Source organism: Bubalus kerabau, chromosome X, assembly GCF_029407905.1.
Source record: "Bubalus kerabau isolate K-KA32 ecotype Philippines breed swamp buffalo chromosome X, PCC_UOA_SB_1v2, whole genome shotgun sequence".
Taxonomy (NCBI): Eukaryota; Metazoa; Chordata; class Mammalia; order Artiodactyla; family Bovidae; genus Bubalus; species Bubalus kerabau.
Genome location: NC_073647.1, coordinates 24,460,091 through 24,480,402, shown reverse-complemented (window position 1 = coordinate 24,480,402; position 20,312 = coordinate 24,460,091). Strand labels below are relative to the sequence as shown.

The window sequence follows — 20,312 nt, the reverse complement described above, 5'->3', positions numbered from 1 at the left end:
TCCCAGAAAGAGGGATGAGTAGGAAATGTGAGCATGGTCAGAGTAGCCTTCTGTGGCCAAGTTCTGTACGGGTGAGAGGAGAAGCTGAGGCAGTGATAGAGAGCCATTGAGTCACCATTGTAGTGGAGTTGGGAGCTAAATATGCTTGTATCTACGATAGCATTCTGTCTGGCCATTGGGCCCTCCTACTTTTATTTCCTTGTGGATTCCCAGAATTAAACCCCTAGTAACTGAGTTAATCTGGAAGTGTCTCTTTATATCCTGTTCCCACCCCACCCCCGCAAGATTTTTTTGCAAGAAATAGTCCAGGTAACAAGCAAAAGCGGGAAGGGGTGGGTCCTTTGTTATAAAGATAGTGGGTACCTTCTGAAACTCCAGGACTGGAATGTAGATAGGCTATACAAGGGGCTGCTGGACCCAGGAACCCAGAACCCAGTCAGCTGGCTTCTCCCTGACTGTCCTCTTCATCCTTCTCTTGTTCTCTGTGAAGGGTGATCTCAGTATTCCTGGCGTAATAGGCCACCAGCTTCTTGGTGTATAAAAATTCATTAATCTACAAAAGCAGAGACTACCTGGCCAGAGAAGTCACCTAAGCTGGCCTAGGAAGTCTTTCTGGAAAATGACTGAGTTATACCAAACTAGGTATTTTTTTTTTTTTAATGGCCCATTCAGGATAACTCTGTTGGGGAATTTGCCTCTCCCCATTTTCTATAATCCCAAGATTTGATGGATCCTTGACTTAAGATGGTTATAATTGCAGAAATTATTTAAACCCAAATTTGCTATTGTCAGTAGGAATGCCAGTGTTCAATGTTTTGTGGTACTATCAACCTCAGTGACAAAGACTTAATCTAAGTTTGTGACTTTGTTTTCTTGCTTTGTAGCAGGAAAAAAATATGGTCCATTATTCTAAGTCTTGGGTCAGGGCAGACCCTGAGTAAAATTGGAAGTATACAAAATTTATTTTGCATGTGTCCTCCCCCCACCCCACCCTCAATTTGGGAGCCTGTCCAAAAAAAAAAAAAAAAAAAGAAACATTCCATAGTAGCTTTTCTGAACACAATAGTCAGTGTGAAACAAACTGGGGGTTTCCTGTAAGTTTAGCTCTGACAAGGATAATCTGTTGTTTTTTTTTTTAAAAGACCACCCCCTCCAAAACAAAAAGCGAAGCCCTGCATTTTAATCCCCATTAAATCAATTTCTATCAGATCCCTAAATTACCTAGGGATTACTCAGGATGAAAAAATCAAAGTTCTTCAAGCTCTAGTTTTATCAACTACTAAAAAGCTTGCTTAGCTTTTATTATCTGGTACTTTTGTGAAGTTATTTCTAAAATGTTATTCTTAGGAGAGTAAACGTGTAATTTTTACCCAGAGTAAGGAAAATAGTAAAATATTTTGGAATTTGGGAACTTGAAAATACCCTTTGGAGTTAAAATGCATTCTCAGTGATATTCTGTTAGAAGTACTGTTTTTAGAATATAAAGTTACACAAAGTCATTGAAAACTTTATTTCATATTTATTTTTCTTCCCACTTATTACAACATCCATCTCAAAACAATATTAAGACAATTCTAACACCCCTACTTTAAGTAAGCCAATTTTGCTTAAATGTAAAGTCTGGTGTTAATATTATATCCCCTTTACAAGCCACATCTTTAAGCAAAAATTCACAGTTACACAAGCCATTTAAGGAAAGCTCAAAGCTATCAAAAGCACACCCCAAAGTCAAGTTTTTGAAAATACAGATTTAACTATCGACAGTTGAAGGCTTTAATTTGCCCCAAGAAAATATTTTCTGAAGCCACAGATCTAAAACTGACACATCTATTGATAAGTTTTTTGAAATAATATTTATTATAACTTTATAGTGTTAGCAAGTAGGAACAGAGGATAGAAAATCAGAACCTTCAGTCTGATTTCCAAGGGCAGAGATTAATTAGGTCACACTTATTAGAGGACTTAGGCACACATCAGGTTTAAGATAGTCAAGCAGAAAGATGATCTGATAACAACTAAACACCCAGGTGTTAGGGATTTCACGTGGTACTTCTGCATTTTTTAGAGAGAGGGCACTGCTTACCAGAAAGAAATGAATTTTCTCAAAGGATGAATTTCAGACAGTGACAACCTTGCAGACTTTTTGACAGGGATCCTTCTTTGGAGCCCTCAAATGACGCTAAACATGGCCAGTGATTCTGCCTATGAAGGAGACAGGTTCTTCACAATATCTGTGAAAGATAACTGCCCAATTATCAGTCAATGGGAGTTGTAACTCCAGAACTCGCCTAAGTGAGTAAGTGCTGACCTAGTAAGGCAAACACCCAGCCCCAGATCCTTACTTAACACTGACCCCTCAACGCTGTCATTGCCATTGCACAGCTTTAGTTCAATGGCATAGAGATAAATGGAAAAGGGTAGTCAAGAACAAATTGTGTGAAATTTTATTTTTTAGGACTTCATTTTTTTTAAGAAAGTTGCAGAAGAGATGTTTTACCTCTCTTTGATCCCCTTTTCATATGCAAAGTATAATCTCTAGATTTACACCACATAATAAACACAAACACAGTTTTATGTAAATCACAAGAGTATATGAGAAATTATAAGCATCAGAGATGTGATGGAAACATATTAGGTTTTTAAGTGCCATGTGTACTTCACTTTACCTCCTATTTGGCCTCTGACATAGACAAATGTGTCACTATCCCTAGTGGGGCTCCATTTTATTTAGAAAGCCCAGTAACGTTAATGCTTGTACATTGAAGAAAACTATGATTTGTCCAATCCTTCCCTCCTAAGATTTCACCACAATTTACAAGCCATTGAAGTCCTGACACCATATACCTACACATAGCTCAGAGTTGAACAGACACTCTGGGAGGAAAAAATACCATTTTTAATTGAAAAGCTAGACTCTGTCATCTTCCTTCTTCACGCTGCAGCCAGTGAATAGGGACACACTAATTTCGGACATCTGAGTGCTTGCAGCACCCGGGACCCTTCCCATCACTGCTAGGTTGTCAAGAGGGGTATTAGCAGCGGAAGGGTCAGGCACCCCTGACTTGCAACAGAATAACTGAGCTTTAAAATGCTGCTGGAAGGTATTGCTCAGCCAGTAAAGAGCAAAGGGGTTTACACAAGAATTGCTGAAAGCCAGAATCCGAGAGATGATGGTGACAATTAAGTGAACGGTAGAGGAGTCCGTGTAGTTTTGAGAAGTGAATGAGCGGTAGAGATACAGAAGGTGATTCGGCAACCAGCAGAGAGCAAAGAGAGCCACCAGCACCAGAACTGTTCTGGCAATTCGCTTCCGGGATTCAATCTATAGAGAGAAGAAAAATGACAGCAACAAAAACCAAGAACGCATCGACAAACAACACACACCCAAAAGAAAACATTGAGCTGGCAGAGATTTTAAAAAGCCATTTTCTAGATTAACTGAGAAATTTATAGTTAACAGGCTGGTGTCTCTTTGCACATGCAAGTGTGGGAAGGCAGCCTGTGGCTATAGAATACAGCAAGTGAATTGACATAGTAACCTGTGATGTTGGTCTCTGATTAGCTCTAATTCAGACTCCTATCCCTGGTTTTGAGATAACTCTAGGGTGTCTCTAACTATCTCAAGGAGTGTTGTGGAACCATTGAAGATTTAATTTTATTAAGAAATAAATGCTGTACAAAACTGTTTTAACTGCATCAGCAGAGGCTGACTAAGTTTGAACAGTCTTCTGGGGATTGTGAAAGTTGATAAACTTGTACCTAAAATTGTTTTTAATGTATAGGAATTCTACCCATATAGTCAGGGGAATAAAAACCAATGTGCCATCCTTCATATATGAAAATAATCCTACCTACACCTCTTAATAAGAGAAATGACCCAAATGAAGTGCAGACATTGCCTGTAGTCACAGATAGAGCAAAGAAAACTGTTTATGTGGGCATGAAAATGCAACTTTATAAAATGGTGAATAAATAAATAAAATACAACTGTAGCCTCCTGAGCACCACTGTTGAACCAACTGAAAGGACTAGCTTGAAAAAAAAGCACTGAGCTCTCCATGTACTGGTCAAGAGGTAAATGGAATCATCTCCTACCAAGAAAGATAGAAATCCTGTTGGTTTTTTTTTTTTTTAATTAAGTGGAACAATGTTTTGCCAATATTCTTTTTATTCCATTCATATTTATGAGAGCAGAGCACACCTGGGTCTTGCAATGGCCTTAATCAAGCTACTGTGAGTCACTGTGTTCTCTTGCCACTGGTGCTGGGTCCCTCGAGACCCCCTGCCCCCAGTCTGCTCATCTGTGTGTAAGTGGTTTGCCCTGAATAATGTTATGGCTTCTTGCCAGTTCTACCATCCTATGTTTTTCTATCATTCTGTTACAGTTTCTAAAACAAAAGATGCTTCACTTTATAGTCTCACCTTGTGTGATGTTTCTCATTGTTCTACGGGGTGATTTTTGACTTACCCCAAACTTCAGCTGCCCCTTTTCTAATAATAACAGTCCTACCATTTACTGAACATTTACTATGCAGTAGGAACTATGTTAAGCATTTCATATATATCATCCAGCCCTCATTTTCATTTTATACATGAGGAAAGTGAGGCTCAGAGAGGTTAAGTAGCTTGCTCAAGATTGTTCAGCTGGTATGGAATTAAATCCTGGGTCTGACAGACTCCAGAGCCCAGGATCATAGCAAAAATATGATACCGCTATTGTATTTATTGTCCAAAGGTGCAAAAGGAGGCATTTCCCTTCTAAATACATGCATGAGTGCTGATGAATACATACCTGCTTGCGGGCATGGCTTTGTTCCTCAGTAGGTATGTTCAAGGTGCTTTTGTAAAGAGTTCTAGCAATCAGAGAGTAATAGACAGAGATAATCGAAAGTGGAATAATGTAGAATACTAAGAAGCACAGCAGAGAATGTATCTCTTGCAGGAGCCTCTCAGAAACAGGGTAAGAGGCACACACTTTAAATGTTACATTTTTGTCAGGATCTTGAAAAGTATATACATTTGAAAATATAGCCTCCGGTAGAGCAATGATCATAGACATGATCCAGATGCAGCCAGCTTTGGCACAGGTCTTCAGGATGGCATTTGGGGGCTGACGCTCCAAGGGCTTCACAACTGCCTTGTATCTAGAAACATATAATCACAGCAAAAGGCAAGATCAATATCAAAATGACAGAATCTAAAAATTAGAAGTAACCTTAGTGATCATCCAGTTGTACCTCCTATCCATATGTATATAACCAAGTCAACATTAACCAGCTGAAATTGGCTAGGATTTCCAATACACATAATACATCCCAGTAATTTTTATTTATGCTAATCACTTTTTCCTTTTATTCACTGTTGAGATAGTCCAGGTTTGCAATTTATATGCTTTTCTTGTAGATCCTCTATTTAGGGCAAATAAATATTTTTTGGCATGATTTTGTGTGTGATGGAGAGTAATTCATTACCTGTGTATTACCTTAAGTGTTCTAAAAGACTTCATTTTTAAGTAAGTGACTGATATTAAATCTAATTCTCCTTTCTTCATGAGTGAGCAGTCATCAACCTTACTAGAAAAGAATTCTATGAGTTTATGCAGAAAAGAGGAGAGGGTTAATTTCTTCCCTGTTCAAATGCTAATTTCTTGCCCAAGCCAATCTGTAGGTAGTTTCGGGGCAAGGCAAGGGTGAAATCGAAAAAACCCTATACCCGTGCAAAGATGTCTCCTTATTCTGACAAATCTACCTCAAAATCTATATAGCCTTTAAGTAAATCTGTCCTCAAACAGAATATAAAACCAGTCAAAGAAAAACTCCATAAAAGACACAAGGAAAGCTTTTCTTCCTCTCAGATTCTGGAATCTGAAGAAGCTTTTCCTTCTGGTACTGCCAGACATTGATTACTTACCGGCTTCTTGCAGGCTTTTTAAAGCATCATCTTAAACATTTGGAGCCTTACTTTTTTATGCTTTCATAGTTATTATTCTGCAATAGGCGCAAGAAAAACACAGTACTTAGGCTGAAAATATCCTAACAGAGTCCAAACACCCTGACTGCCAGAGGTTCTCACACACTCCATTCATACAGCTCTAAAAGTCAACCGGGATTAATTTATGTCTCTGGAAATGAGAATGTCATTGAACGCCTATAGAAAAAAACAAATACAATTAAGTCACGACATTATACTGAGTTACCAGGAAGCCAAAAGCCTCACCGTTTTTTCACCATTAATTAATTTGATTCATTTCAAGTAAATTACATGCATGTATCTTTTATACCATTCTTCCGGTAGACAGTAATGTATATGCGGTCAATTTCACACCTATGCTGATGTTTTAATGTTGACAATATTGTACCACTAGGCTGCACTAATGTATAAAGCATAAATTGTTTTTCTTTTTCACCTGGAACAATTTGCCTTAATAAACTGAGGGGAGGGGGGAGACCGTTCGGTATTCTTTCAAACAAACAATTACAATTCAAAGAAAATAAACGATCCCCAAAGCACACAGTTTCAATCTCTCCTCCAATGCTAACACAGAAATTTTAACATTCTCATATCAACTTTTATTTAAAATGCCTCCCGATTTCCCAATCTTACATCCCGATTACAGAGTGTGAGAAAAGCAGCAGAGTAGCCAGTGAACGCTACATACAAGCTTTCCTTTCTTTTTGTCTAATTTCACATCCTGGCAAATAGAACTGAGAAAAGAAACCCACCTGTCAGCACTGAGAATTGTTAACGTGAACACTGATACACCAACAGAAGTGAGCCGGATGAAAGAGAGCACCTTACATCCAATTCTTCCGAACAGCCATCCCTCTGCCAGGTAGTGGGTTGCATCGACTGGCACACAAGTTAGCAGAAGTAAAAGATCTCCAAAAGCCAGGCTGGTGATGAAAATGTTGGGAACTGTTTGCATGGATTTGGTCTTGAAAAAGACTTTGATGAGAATAGCATTTCCAAGGATGCCCACTGAAATGATCACGGCATAAGTGATATAGATGGCACACAATGCTTCTATTCCTGGAGAGTTGTCTCCGGTCCTTCTTTTATTTGTGGAATCATTAGGGACGACGGAGCTCGATGATTCTGTGTCATTTGTGGTTGAAATTAAAGTCTGATTAGGTGACTGAGGCTGCCTTTGAGACATTTCTTCTAAAGCCTATGCCTTGAATATTTCTTCTGCTCAGTTCAAATGTAGTTGATTGTCACGTCTAATGCCTACGTCTAGTAATGAGATGGTAGAGGAACAGAGCAGAATGGCAGGCAAATCCAAGACACTCAGATACTCCTTTCCTTCAGTTGTTCTGTGTCTCCCAGCATGCTTGGCTAAATGCTTACTGATCTGGCACTAGAGGGTGGGAGGTGGAGGAGTTTTATTGACAGTTTTATTTCATGACGTTTCCATGACAGAAGGAGGGGGGTATGGGAAATGCTCTGCAGTTGCTTATTCTTTCCTCTTGGGGAGTCTTAGGACTACCCAGGTGTTATTAAATAATACTTATTGTTTACTAGAATCACTCCGCTTCCATACCTAGCCACGAAGATCTGTATGGATTTTGTCAATTTTCATCCTTTTTTCTGCATTCAGCAGGTGGCCTAGTGTGCTCTCTTTTACAGGAAATAAACATGTATGTCCCCTGAAGCACAAACTTGAATCCACTCCTCCAGGTTTAATATCAAAGAGGTGCTGAAGCAACAAATCATGTCACAACCAAGGAGGGATAATTCAGGTGACCTGGGCTTATCACCTGATTCTGACGCATGGTAATTCCCAATCCTGCATATTACCAGGGCCCTGCTACACAATATCAAAGCATCCTTTAAGAGATGCCAAATCCAGGCAAACCACCAGTTGCTTTGTCTCTAAATGTCCTAATAAAACACCATCTACTGTTTGACTTGCTATTTTAATGCCCTGTATTTTTGTAAATGTTGTTTAGGGTGTCTCCCTTTAGAAATGGTTAAAAAGGAACCTGCCTGGTTGCAAAACAAAACAATGGAGAATACGGCTCAAGGTTTGACGCAAAAGGACTTATAAGAAAGAAAATCATTCTTTTCAAGTGAGGGAATGCCTCAGGCTATTCTAGAGGTGATGGGCATGTAGACAACGTTTACATTAACCCAAGGAAGCAGAAAATAAAAGCAATCCTCATAGTACCAGCAAGAAATGCCCCTTGTTACAGAAAATGTATGTGATTTCTGTGTGTATGTGAGGGGTGGGGGGTTGTTTGGCAGTGGGAGGCCAGCAGTTTAAAGCCATTGGATAATATTACCTGCTCAGAAATATTCTGTGAAATGATCAAACTCAGAGGATAATCTCTCAGCTAGAAGAAACTTTTTGTAGTAAGGTGCTTATAAATATATCCAGATCAGAATCAGTCTGGAAAGTGATATGACAGACAGTAATATATTTGGTTAGCCAATGAACACCAGCAGCAAACAGACAGAATAATAAGCATGATAAATTCTACAGGGAAAGTGAATTGGGTGAATAGAATCAATTATCTGGTTAATTTGAACAACCTAAACCACACCTATTCTCCACCCCCTTATGAAATTATCCTCACAGCTTGAATTACCCAGTGAAATAACTGTTTTTGATGGGAAAGAGGAGGGGGTATGTTTAGATAAACCCTAAACCCTGAACTTTGATGTGTATCAGTTCAGTTCAGTTCAGTCGCTCAGTCGTGTCCGACTCTTTGCGACCCCATGAACTGCAGCACGCCAGGCTTCCCTGTCCATCACCAACTCCCAGAGTTCACCCAAACTCACGTCCATCGAGTCAGTGATGCCATCCAGCCATCTCATCCTCTGTCGTCCCCTTCTCCTCCTGCCCACAATCTCTCCCAGCATGAGAGTCTTTTCCAATGAGTCAACTCTTCACATCAGGTGGCCAAAGTATTGGAGTTTCAGCTTTAGCATCAGTCCTTCCAAAGAACACCCAGGACTGATCTCCTTTAGAATGGACTGGTTAGATCTCCCTGCAGTCCAAGGGACTCTCAAGAGTCTTCTCCAACACCACAGTTCAAAAGCATCAATTCTTCAGCGCTCAGCTTTCTTCACAGTCCAACTCTCACATCCATACATGACCACTGGAAAAACCATAACCTTGACTAGATGGACCTTTGTTGGCAAAGTAATCTCTCTGCTTTTCAATATGTTATCTAGGTTGGTCATAACTTTCCTTCCAAGGAGTAAGCGTCTTTTAATTTCATGGCTGCAGTCACCATCTGTAGTGATTTTGGAGCCCTGAAAAATAAAGTCTGACACTGTTTCCACTGTTTCCCCATCTATTTCCCATGAAGTGATGGGACCAGATGCCATGATCTTCGTTTTCTGAATGTTGAGCTTTAAGCCAACTTTTTCACTCTCCTCTTTCACTTTCATCAAGAGGCTTTTGAGTTCCTCTTCACTTTCTGCCATAAGGGTGGTGTCATCTGCATATCTGAGGTGATTGATATTTCTCTGAGCAATCTTGATTCCAGCTTGTGCTTCTTCCAGCCCAGCATTTCTCATGATGTACTCTGCATATAAGTTAAATAAGCAGGGTGACAATATACGGCCTTGACGTACTCCTTTTCCTCTTTGGAACCAGTCTGTTGTTCCATGTCCAGTTCTAACTGTTGCTTCCTGACCTGCATATAGGTTTCTCAAGTGGCAGGTCAGGTGGTTGGGTATCCCCATCTCTTTCAGAATTTTCCACAGTTTATTGTAATCCACACAAAGGCTTTGGCATAGATGTATATACCCTTAAGTAATTTCATGCACTGGGCTGCCTCTTTAAGATCTGCTCTACAGAAAATGGCTCTCCATTGTATCATTCATCTGTTGATGGACATCTAGGTTGCTTCCTTGTCCTTGCTATTGTAAATATTGCTGCAATGAACACTGGGGTAGATGTGTCTTTTAGAATTGTAATTTTCTCAGGTATATGCCCAGTAGTGGGATTACTGGGTCATATGGTACGTTTGGACTTCTCAGGTGGCGCTAGTGGTAAAGAACCCACCTACCAATGCAGGAGACATAGAAGACCCGGATTTGATCCCTGGGTTGGGAAGATCCCTTGGAGAAGGGCATGGCAACAACCCACTCCAGGATTCTTGCCTGGAGCATCCCATGGACAGAGGAGCCTGGTGGACTGTAGTCCATGGGGTTGCAAAGAGTTGGACACGACTGAAGTGATTTAGCATGCAGCATGGCAGATTTATTCCTAGCTTTTTTTAAGGAATCTCCAAAATGTTCTCCATAGTGGCTATATCAGTCTACGTTCCCACCAACAGTGCTAGAGGGTTCCCTTTTCTCCGTATTTTCTCCTGCATTTATTGTTTGTAGATTTTTTTGATGATGGCCATTCTGAGTGGTGTGAGGTGATACCTCATTGTAATTTTGATTTCCATTTCTCTAATAAGGAGTGATATTGAGCATCTTTTCCTGTGTTTATTGGTCATCTGTATGTCTTCTTTGGAGAAATATCTGTCTAGGTCTTCTGCCTGTTTTTTGACTGGGTTGTTTGTTTTTCTGACATTGAGCTGTATGTGCTGCTTATACATTTTGGAGATTAACCCTTTGTCAGTTGTTGTGTTTACAGTTATTTTCCCCCATTCTGAAGGGAATATTACTCAGCTATAAAAAGGAATGAATTTAAGTCAGCTGTAGTGACGTGGATGAAACTAGAGCCTCTTATGCAGAGTGAAAAGAGAAAAACAAGTATTGTATATTAACATATATATAAGGAATCTAGAAAAGTGGTACTGATGAACCTAGTACAGAATGGACTTGTGGACACAGCTGGAGAAGGTAAGGAACTGAGAAGGGAGGAATTGAGAAAGTAGCATCAGCATATACACACTATCATGTGTAAAATAGTAGGAAATTGATAAATAATGCAGGGAGCCCAGCCTGGTGCTCTGTGATGACCTAGATGGGTGGGATGGGGAGAATGGAGGGAGGCTCGGGAGGGAAGGGACATATCTGGTGGCTCAGATGGTAAAGAATCTGCCTGCAGTGCAGGAGACCCAGGTTTGATCCCTGGATTGGGAAGATCCCCTGGAGAAGGGAATGGCAATCCACTCCAGTATTCTTGCCTGGAGACTACCATGGACAGAGGAGCCTGGTGAGCTACACGGGGTCACAGAGAGTTAGACACAACTGAGTGACTAACCCTTTCACGTGTGTGTATATGTATATATATGTATATGTGTGTATATATATATATATATTTGTGTTGGTTTCTGCCATACAACAACATGAATTAGTCATAATTATATATACATATATATTACTTATTATATGGCAAAAAAACCTCAAAATTGTAAAGCAATTTTCCAACAATTAAAAAATAAATAAATACAAAATAAAACAGCTTTCTATACTGTCCACATCTTGTTCTCACAAAGCTAATGATAAAATCTCTTTGGGATTCCTACATAGCATTTCGCAGAGAGCCAACAGTATCCCCCAATTCACACCTCAGCTGATGGCCGCACAGCACTGTTTAGTAAGAAACAAACCCTTGTGTGCGAGTTTTAAAATTATCTGAATTCCAAAGTTCTCAGGCACACTTGCCTCGGATTGCAGCCACCAGTGTGTCTTCCCTCCTTCCTCTGCCCTCTGTTCTGAAGAGGTCAGGAGAGAGCAGGGATGTCCAGGGTGCTGCTGGTTTTTTGGGCTCTCTAGAATTCCAGAATTCCAGCAGATCAGAGATGGAAGTGATCTTAGACATGATAACAACAAATCCTCAATTTTTTTCAGAGGCAAAAATGAGGTTCAGAGGGGGACAGTATCTCATGCAAGGTCACACAAGCATTCTGTAGCAGAGTTAACATGAAAACAAGTTCCCTCTGGATTCTGAAAGTTTAAAAATCAATGTCAAGTGCTGAAAACCCCTCAGCTCCTGACCATGAGCCATATTTGCTCATTTACATTGTGGACTTAGGTTTTCCATGTGTTTTGTTAACTAAAGAATAAGAGATCTCCAGGCTAACAAATCATGATAGATACTCTAAATGCATCTACTTATGTTTTATTGACTATGCCAAACCTTTGAATATGTTCGGTTCAGTTCAGTTCGGTTGCTCAGTCATGTCTGACTCTTTGCCATCCCATGGACTGCAGCATGCCAGGCCTCCCAGTCCATCATCAACTCCTGGAATTTACTCAAACTCATGTCCATTGAGTCGGTGATGCCATCCAACCATCTCATCCTCAGTCGTCCCCTTCTCCAACTGCCTTCAATCTTTCCCAGCATCAGGGTCTTTTCAAGTGACTCAGTTCTTCACATCAGGTGGCCAAAGTATTGGAGTTTCAGCTTCAACATCAGTCCTTCCAATGAATATTCGGGACTGATTTCCTTTAGGATTGACTGGTTGGACCTCCTTGCAGTTCAAGGGACTCTCAAGAGTCTTCTCCAACACCACGCTTCAAAAGCATCAATTCTTCAGCACTCAGCTTTCTTTATGGTCCAACTCAGATATCCATACATGACCACTGGAAAAAACATAGCCTTGACTAGAGGGACCTTTGTTGGCAAAGTAATGTCTCTGCTATTTAATATACTATCTAGGTTGGCCATAACTTTTCTTCCAAAGAGTAAGGATCTTTTAATTCCATGGCTGCAGTCACCATCTGCAGTGATTTTGGAGCCCCGCAAAATAAAGTCAGCCACTGTTTCCCCATCTATTTCCCATGAAGTGATGGGACCAGATGCCATGATCTTTGTTTTCTGAATGTTGAGTTTTAAGCCAACTTTTTCACTCTGCTCTTTCACGTTCATCAAGAGGCTCTTTGGTTCTTCTTCCCTTTCTGCCATAAGGGTGGAGTCATCTGTACATCTGAGGTTACTGATATTTCTCCCGGCAATCTCGATTCCAGCTTGTGCTTCATCCAGCCCAGCATTTCTCATTATGTACTCTGCATATAAGTTAAATAAGCAGGGTGACAATATACAGCCTTGACGTACTCCTTTTCCTCTTTGGAACCAGTCTGTTGTTCCATGTCCAGTTCTAACTGTTGCTTCCTGACCTGCATACAGATTTCTCAAGAGGCAGATCAGGTGGTCTGGTATTCCCATCTCTTTCAGAATTTTCCACAGTTTATTGTGATCCACAGTCAAAGTTTTTGGCATAGTCAATAAAGCAGAAATAGATGTTTTTCTGGAACTCTCTTGCTTTTTCGATGATCCAATGGATGTTGACAATTTGATCTCTGGTTCCTCTGCCTTTTCTAAATCCAGCTTTAATATCTGAAAGTTCACAGTTCAAGTATTGTTGAAGTTTGGCTTGGAGAATTTGGAGCATTACTTTACTAGCGTGTGAGATGAGTGCAATTGTGCAGTAGTTTGAGCATTCTTTGGCATTGCCTTTCTTTTGGATTGGAAAGAAAACTGACCTTTTCAAGCCCTGTGGCCACTGCTGAATTTTCCAAATTTACTGGCATATTGAGTGCAGCACTTTCACAGCATCATATTTTAGGATTTGAAATAGCTCAACTGGAATTCCATCACCTCCACTAGCTTTGTTCATAGTGATGCTTCCTAAGGCCCACTTGACTTTTCACTCCAGGATGTCTGGCTCTAGGTGAGTGATCACACCATTGTGATTATCTGGGCCATGAAGATTATTTTTATATAGGTCCTCTGTGTATTCTTGCCACCTCTTCTTAATATCTTCTGCTTCTGTTAGGTCCATACCATTTCTGTCCTTCATCGAGCCCATCTTTGCATGAAATATTCCCTTGGTATCTCTAATTTTCTTGAAGAGATCTCTAGTCTTTCCCATTCTGTTGTTTTCCTCTATTTCTTTGCATTGATTGCTGAGGAAGGTTTCCTTATATCTCCTTGCTAGTCTTTGGAACTCTGCATTCAGATGGGTATATCTTTCCTTTTCTCCTTTGCTTTTTGCTTCTCTTCTTTTCACAGCTGTTCATAAGGCCTCCTCAGACAGCCATTTTGCTTTATTGCATTTCTTTTTCTTTGGGATGGTCTTGATCTTTGTCTCCTATACAATGTCATGAACCTCTGTCCATAGTTCATGAGGCACTCTATCAGATCTAGTCCTTTAAATCTATTTGTCACTTCCACTGTATAATCGTTAGGGATTTGATTTATGTCATACCTGAATGATGTAGTGGTTTTCCCTACTTTATTCAATTTAAGTCTGAATTTGGCAATAAAGAGTTCATGATCTGAGCCACAGTCAGCTCCGGGTCTTGTTTTTGCTGACTGTATAGAGCTCCTCCATCCTTGGCTGCAAAGAATATAATCAATCTGATTTCGGTGTTGACCATCTGGTGATGTCCATGTGTAGAGTCTTCTCTTGTGTTGTTGGAAGAGGGTGTTTGCTATGACCAGTGCCTTCTCTTGGCAAAACTCTATTAGCCTTTGCCCTGCTTCATTCTGTACTCCAAGGCCAAATTTGCCTGTCACTCCAGGTATTTCTTGACTTCCTACTTTGGCATTCCAGTCCCGTATAATGAAAAGGACATCTTTTTTGGGTGTTAGTTCTAGAAGGTCTTGTAGGTCTTCATAGAACCATTCAACTTCAGCTTCTTCAGCATTACTGGTCAGGGCATAGACTTGGATTACCATGGTATTGAATGGTGTGCCTTGGAAACGAACAGAGATCATTCTGTCGTTCTTGAGACTGCATCCAAGTACTGCATTTCAGACTCTTTTCTTGCCTATGAGGGCTACTCCATTTCTTCTAAGGGATTCTTACCCCCAGTAGTAGATATAATGGTCATCTGAGTTAAATTCACCCATTCCAGGCCATCTTAGTTCGCTGATTCCTAAAATATCAACGTTCACTCTTGCCATCTCCTGTTTGACCACTTCCAATTTACCTTGTTTCATGGACCTAACATTCCAGGTTCCTATGCAATATTGCTCTTTACAGCATCAGACCTTGCTTCCTTCACCAGTCACATCCACAACTGGGTGTTGTTTTTCCTTTGGCTCCATCTCTTCATTCTTTCTGGAGTTATTTCTCCACTGATCTCTAGTATCTCATTGGGCATCTACTGACTTGGGGAGTTCATCTTTCAGTGTCCTATCTTTTCACCTTTTCATACTGATCATGGGGTTCTCAAGACAAGAATATTGAAGTGGTTTGTCATTCCCTTCTCCAGTGGACCACATATTGTCAGAAATCTCTACCGTAACCTGTCTGAGTGGATCACAAGAAACTGTGGAAAATTCTTAAAGAGATGGGAATACCAGACCACCTGATCTGCTCTTGAGAAATCTATATGCAGGTCAAGAAGCAACAGTTAGAACTGGTCATGGAACAACAGATTGCTTGCAAATTGGGAAAGGAGTAGGTCAAGGCTGTATATCTTCATTCTGCTTATTTAACTTATACACAGAGTACATCATGAGAAACGCTGGACTGGATGAAGCACAAGCTGAAATCAAGATTGCCAGGAGAAATTTCAATAACCTCAGATATGCAGATGACACCACCCTTATGGCAGAAAGTGAAGAGGAACTAAAAAGCCTCTTGATGAAAGTGAAAGAGGAGAGTGAAAAAGTTGGCTTAAAGCTCAACATTCAGAAAACAAAGATCATGGCATCTGGTCCCATCACTTCATGGGAAACAGATGGGTAAACAGTGGAAACAGTGTCAGACTTTATTTTGGGGGGCTCCAAAATCACTGCAGATGGTGACTGCAGCCACGGAATTAAAAGATCCTTACTCCTTGGAAGAAAAGTTATGGCCAACCTAGATAGCATATTCAAAAGCAGAGACATTACTTTGCCAACAAAGGTCCCTCTAGTCAAGGCTATGGTTTTTCTGATAGTCATGTATGGACATGAGAGTTGGACCATAAAGAAAGCTGAGCGCTGAAGAATTGATACTTTTGAAGTGTGGTGTTGGAGAAGACTCTTGAGCGTCCCTTGAACTGCAAGGAGGTCCAACCAGTCAATCCTAAAGGAAATCAGTCCCGAATATTCATTGGAAGGACTGATGTTGAAGCTGAAACTCCAGTACTTTGGCCACCTGATGTGAAGAACTGAGTCACTTGAAAAGACCCTGATGCTGGGAAAGATTGAAGGCAGTTGGAGAAGGGGACGACTGAGGATGAGATGGTTGGATGGCATCACCGACTCAATGGACATGAGTTTGAGTAAATTCCAGGAGTTGGTGATGGACTGGGTGGCCTGGCATGCTGCAGTCCATGGGGTCACAAAGAATTGAAAACAATTGAGCAACTGAACGGAACTTTACCCTGTAATTCACCCACAAAGCATAACCATGTCTAGTTAATTGTAGTTCAAGTTGCAAGGCACTTAGCCTGTACAAGATGATTAAGTCCCTTTTTGTTTGTTTTTAGTCTACAATAGGTCAATCTTATCATCCAAGGTTTTCAAAATCAACTTCTTGGTTGTATATTTGTTGCGTACTCACTCAGTTGTGTCTGACTCTTTGCAACCCTGTGGACTCTAGCCCACCAGGCTCTTCTGTCCATTGGATTCTCCTGGTAAGAATACTGGAGTGGGTTGCCATTTACACATTGAACAAATAAATTACTGATCTTCTAAAGTTAGCTTTCATGGTTTCACACCAATTCAGTTAATGTTAGCAAAATCTTAAAAAAATCTCCATGGAACTGGGAATCTAAGAGTGCTGAAGAGATCTACTCCACCTCTAAAGTGGCAGCGAGAGGGATTAGAAGACAGTTGCTCAAGAGAGGCTGCAAATTTGACTTTAATGTCCTCAGCCATCAGTTAAACAGGAAAGGGGCTCTCACATTTTGGTTTGCCTCAGAATCGCCATTACTGCTACTGCTGCTACTGCTAAGCGCTTCAGTTGTGTCCGACTCTGTGCAACCCCATAGATGGCCTCCTACCAGGCTCCCCAGTCCCTGGGATTCTCCATGCAAGAACACTGGAGTGGATTGCCATTTCCTTCTCCAATGCATGAAAGTGAAAAGTGAAAGTGAAGTCGCTCAGTCGTGTCCGACTCTTAGCGATCCCATGGACTGCAGCCTAACAGGCTCCTCCGTCCATGGGATTTTCCAGGCAAGAGTACTGGAGTGGGGTGCCATTGCTTTCTCGCCATTAAGGCATGTCAAAACACAAATTGCTGGGTCTCATGTCCAGAATTTCTAATTTGATTGATCTGGGGTGGAGCCTGAGCATCTGTGTTTTTAACAGGTTGCTTGGTGATAACTGATTCTGCTGGTAGGAGACCACACTCTGAGAATTACTTAATATGATACAAATTAAAATAATCCAGTTGTCCAGTTGAGATCAAAGAGAGATTTCTGTGGGTCGTCATTAAAGAAAGAGGAATTCTGGACTTCCCTGGTGGTTTGGTGTATAAGAATCTGCCTGACAATACAGGGGACACGGGTTCAAATCACTGGTCCGGGAAGATCCCACATGCCCCGAAGCAACCAAGCTCGTGTGCCACAACTACTGGGCCCACTCGCTGCAACTACTGAAGCCCGTGCGCCTAGAACCTGTGCTCTGCAACAAGCGAAGCCCCGCTCGGCACAAGTAGAGAAAGCCTGCACAAAGCAGCTAAGACCTAGCACAGCCAAAAATAAAGAAAAATCCATGTGCCACAATGAAAAGGTCCTGCTTCACGCACGGAAGATCTCATGTGCCACAACTAAGACCTGACATAGCCAAATAATTTTTTTTTAATGGATAACAAACAAGGACCTACTGTACAGTACAAGGAAGTGTGCTCAATATTATATAACAACCTAAGTGGGAAAAGAATTTGAAAAAGGATAAGTATATATATATATAACTGAATCACTTTGCTGTACACCTGAAAACTAACATTAACACAACATTGTTAATCGACTATACTCCAATATAAAATAACAAGTTAAAGAAAGGTTAAAAAAATAAATTCTATAAAAATAAAAAGGAACTCTGTGATGTGACGGATACTTCAAAAATCCTCCCTATGGGAGGGAACATATGTATACCTATGGCTGATTCTTGTTGATGTTTGATGGAAAACAACAAAATTCTGGAAAGCAATTATCCTTCAATTAAAAAATAAATAAATTAAAAAAAACGTCAAAGTGAAGTTGCTCAGTCTTGTCTGACTCTTTGCGACCCCATGAACTGCAGCATGCCAGGCCTCCCTGTCCATCACCAACTCCCGGAGTTCATTCAAACTCATGCCCATCGAGTCGGTGATGCCATCCAGCCATCTCATCCTCTGTCATCCCCTTCTCCTCCTGCCCTCAATCCCTCCCAGCATCAGTCTTTTACAGTGAATCAACTCTTCGCATGAGGTGGCCAAAGTATTGGAGTTTCAGCTTTAGCATCAGTCCTTCCAAAGAACACCCAAGGCTGATCTCCTTTAGAATGGACTGGTTGGATCTCCTTGAAGTCCAAGGGACTCTCAAGAGTCTTCTCCAACTCTTCTCCATCACCACAGTTCAAAAGCATCGATTCTTCGGCGCTCAGCTTTCTTCACAGTCCAACTCTCACATCCATACATGACCACTGGAAAAACCATAGCCTTGACTAGACGGACCTTTGTTGGCAAAGTAATGTCTCTGCTTTTGAATATGCTATCTAGGTCGGTCATAACTTTCCTTCCAAAGAGTAAGTGTCTTTTAATTTCATGGCTGCAATCACCATCTGCAGTGATTTTGGAGCCCCCAAAAATAAAGTCTGACACTGTTTCCACTGTTTCCCCATCTATTTCCCATGAAGTGATGGGACCGGATGCCATGATCTTCGTTTTCTGAATGTTGAGCTTTAAGCCAACTTTTTCACTCTCCTCTTTCACTTTCATCAAGAGGCTTTTGAGTTCCTCTTCACTTTCTGCCATAATGGTGGTGTCATCTACATATCTGAGGTTATTGATATTTCTCCCGGCAATTTTCATTCCAGCTTGTGCTTCTTCCAACCCAGCGTTTCTCATGATGTACTCTGCGTATAAGTTAAATAAGCAGGGTGACAATATACAGCCTTGACGTACTCCTTTTCCTATTTGGAACCAGTCTGTTGTTCCATGTCCAGTTCTAACTGTTGCTTCCTGACCTGCATATAAGTTTCTCAAGAGGCAGGTCAGGTGGTCTGGTATTCCCATCTCTTTCAGAATTTTCCACAGTTTATTGTGATCCACACTGTCAAAGGCTTTGGCATAGTCAATAAAGCAGAAATAGATGTGTCTCAGCCCCAGGTAAACCACATCTAGTGAACCATTGGGTACCTGTGCTTAAATTTCTCAGGATTCTAGGGGTGATCTTCCTATGGGAGAAAGATGAAATGATTTAGCTTTTGGCCTATGACTCAAGCTCAAATTCTATCTGCATATTTGAGAAGTGAAAAATGAATAACTAGAATTCTCAATCTGTAAGTCCCAACAAGAGGTTCTCCTCTCCACTTTTTTAAAGCTCTTTGGCTGGGAAACAGGATGGATTTCTTTGTTATTAATTAACTGGGTTAGATCAACTTAAAAAGGACAAATTTGACTTGTGGGTGTATTTGGATCTATGTAATAGGGATTCCTGTCATCACAGAGTTCTCTGATGTCCTTCATAATTTCTTGCTCCAAAACATAATCACTCTAATTTCATATTTCAAGGGAAGACTACTATTCAGAGTGGCCTCTTCAGAGACCATTTAAAAAAAAAATACAAATTATGCAACAGTAGGCTCTACAAAGAGCAGAAATTCCACCTGAATCTTTAAGTGGAATTTTTTGTTAAAGCAAATTCTTGTCATGGTTAAACATAATGGCTCCTGAAAAGTGAACAACCATGTAGGCTATACTGATTTTGATACCTTTGTTTGCCCTGATCACAATACTTGTCCACCCAGTCAGTTCAGTCGCTCAGTCATGTCTGACTCTTTGTGACCCCATGGACTGCAGCAAGCCAGGCTTCCCTGTCCATCATCAAGTCCTGGAGCTTGCTCACATTCATGTCCATCAAGTTGGTGATGCCATCTAACCATCTCATCCTCTGTCGTCCCCTTCTCCTCCTGCCTTCAATCTTGCCCAGCATCATGATCTTTTAAAATGAATTCTTCACATCAGGTGGCCAAAGTATTGGAACTTCAACCTCAGCATCAGTCCTTCCAATGAAAATTCAGGACTAATTTCCTTTAGGATGGACTGGTTTGATCTCCTGGCAGTCCAAGGGACTCTCAAGAGTCTTCAACACCACAGTTCAAAAGCATCAATTCTTCAGTGCTCAGCTTTCTTTATAGTCCAACTCTCACATCCATACCTGATTATGGGAAAAACCATAGCCTTGACTCTACAGACCTTTGTCGGCAGAGTAATGTTTCTGCTTTTTAATATGCTGTCTAGGTTGGTCATAGCTTT

At 40.8% G+C, this 20,312-nt stretch overlaps 1 protein-coding gene across 1 annotated transcript; it reads right to left on the bottom strand.

The window, feature by feature from the left end:
* Positions 1–2,908: 2,908 nt before the first annotated feature.
* Positions 2,909–7,156, bottom strand: BRS3 (bombesin receptor subtype 3). Its single transcript, XM_055565585.1, has 3 exons — positions 6,723–7,156; positions 4,793–5,144; positions 2,909–3,322 (listed from the first exon to the last, which is right to left on the bottom strand). Exons 1-3 carry the CDS (start codon positions 7,154–7,156, stop codon positions 2,909–2,911), a joined length of 1,200 nt encoding a protein of 399 aa, XP_055421560.1.
* Between the last annotated feature and the right edge of the window lie 13,156 nt (positions 7,157–20,312).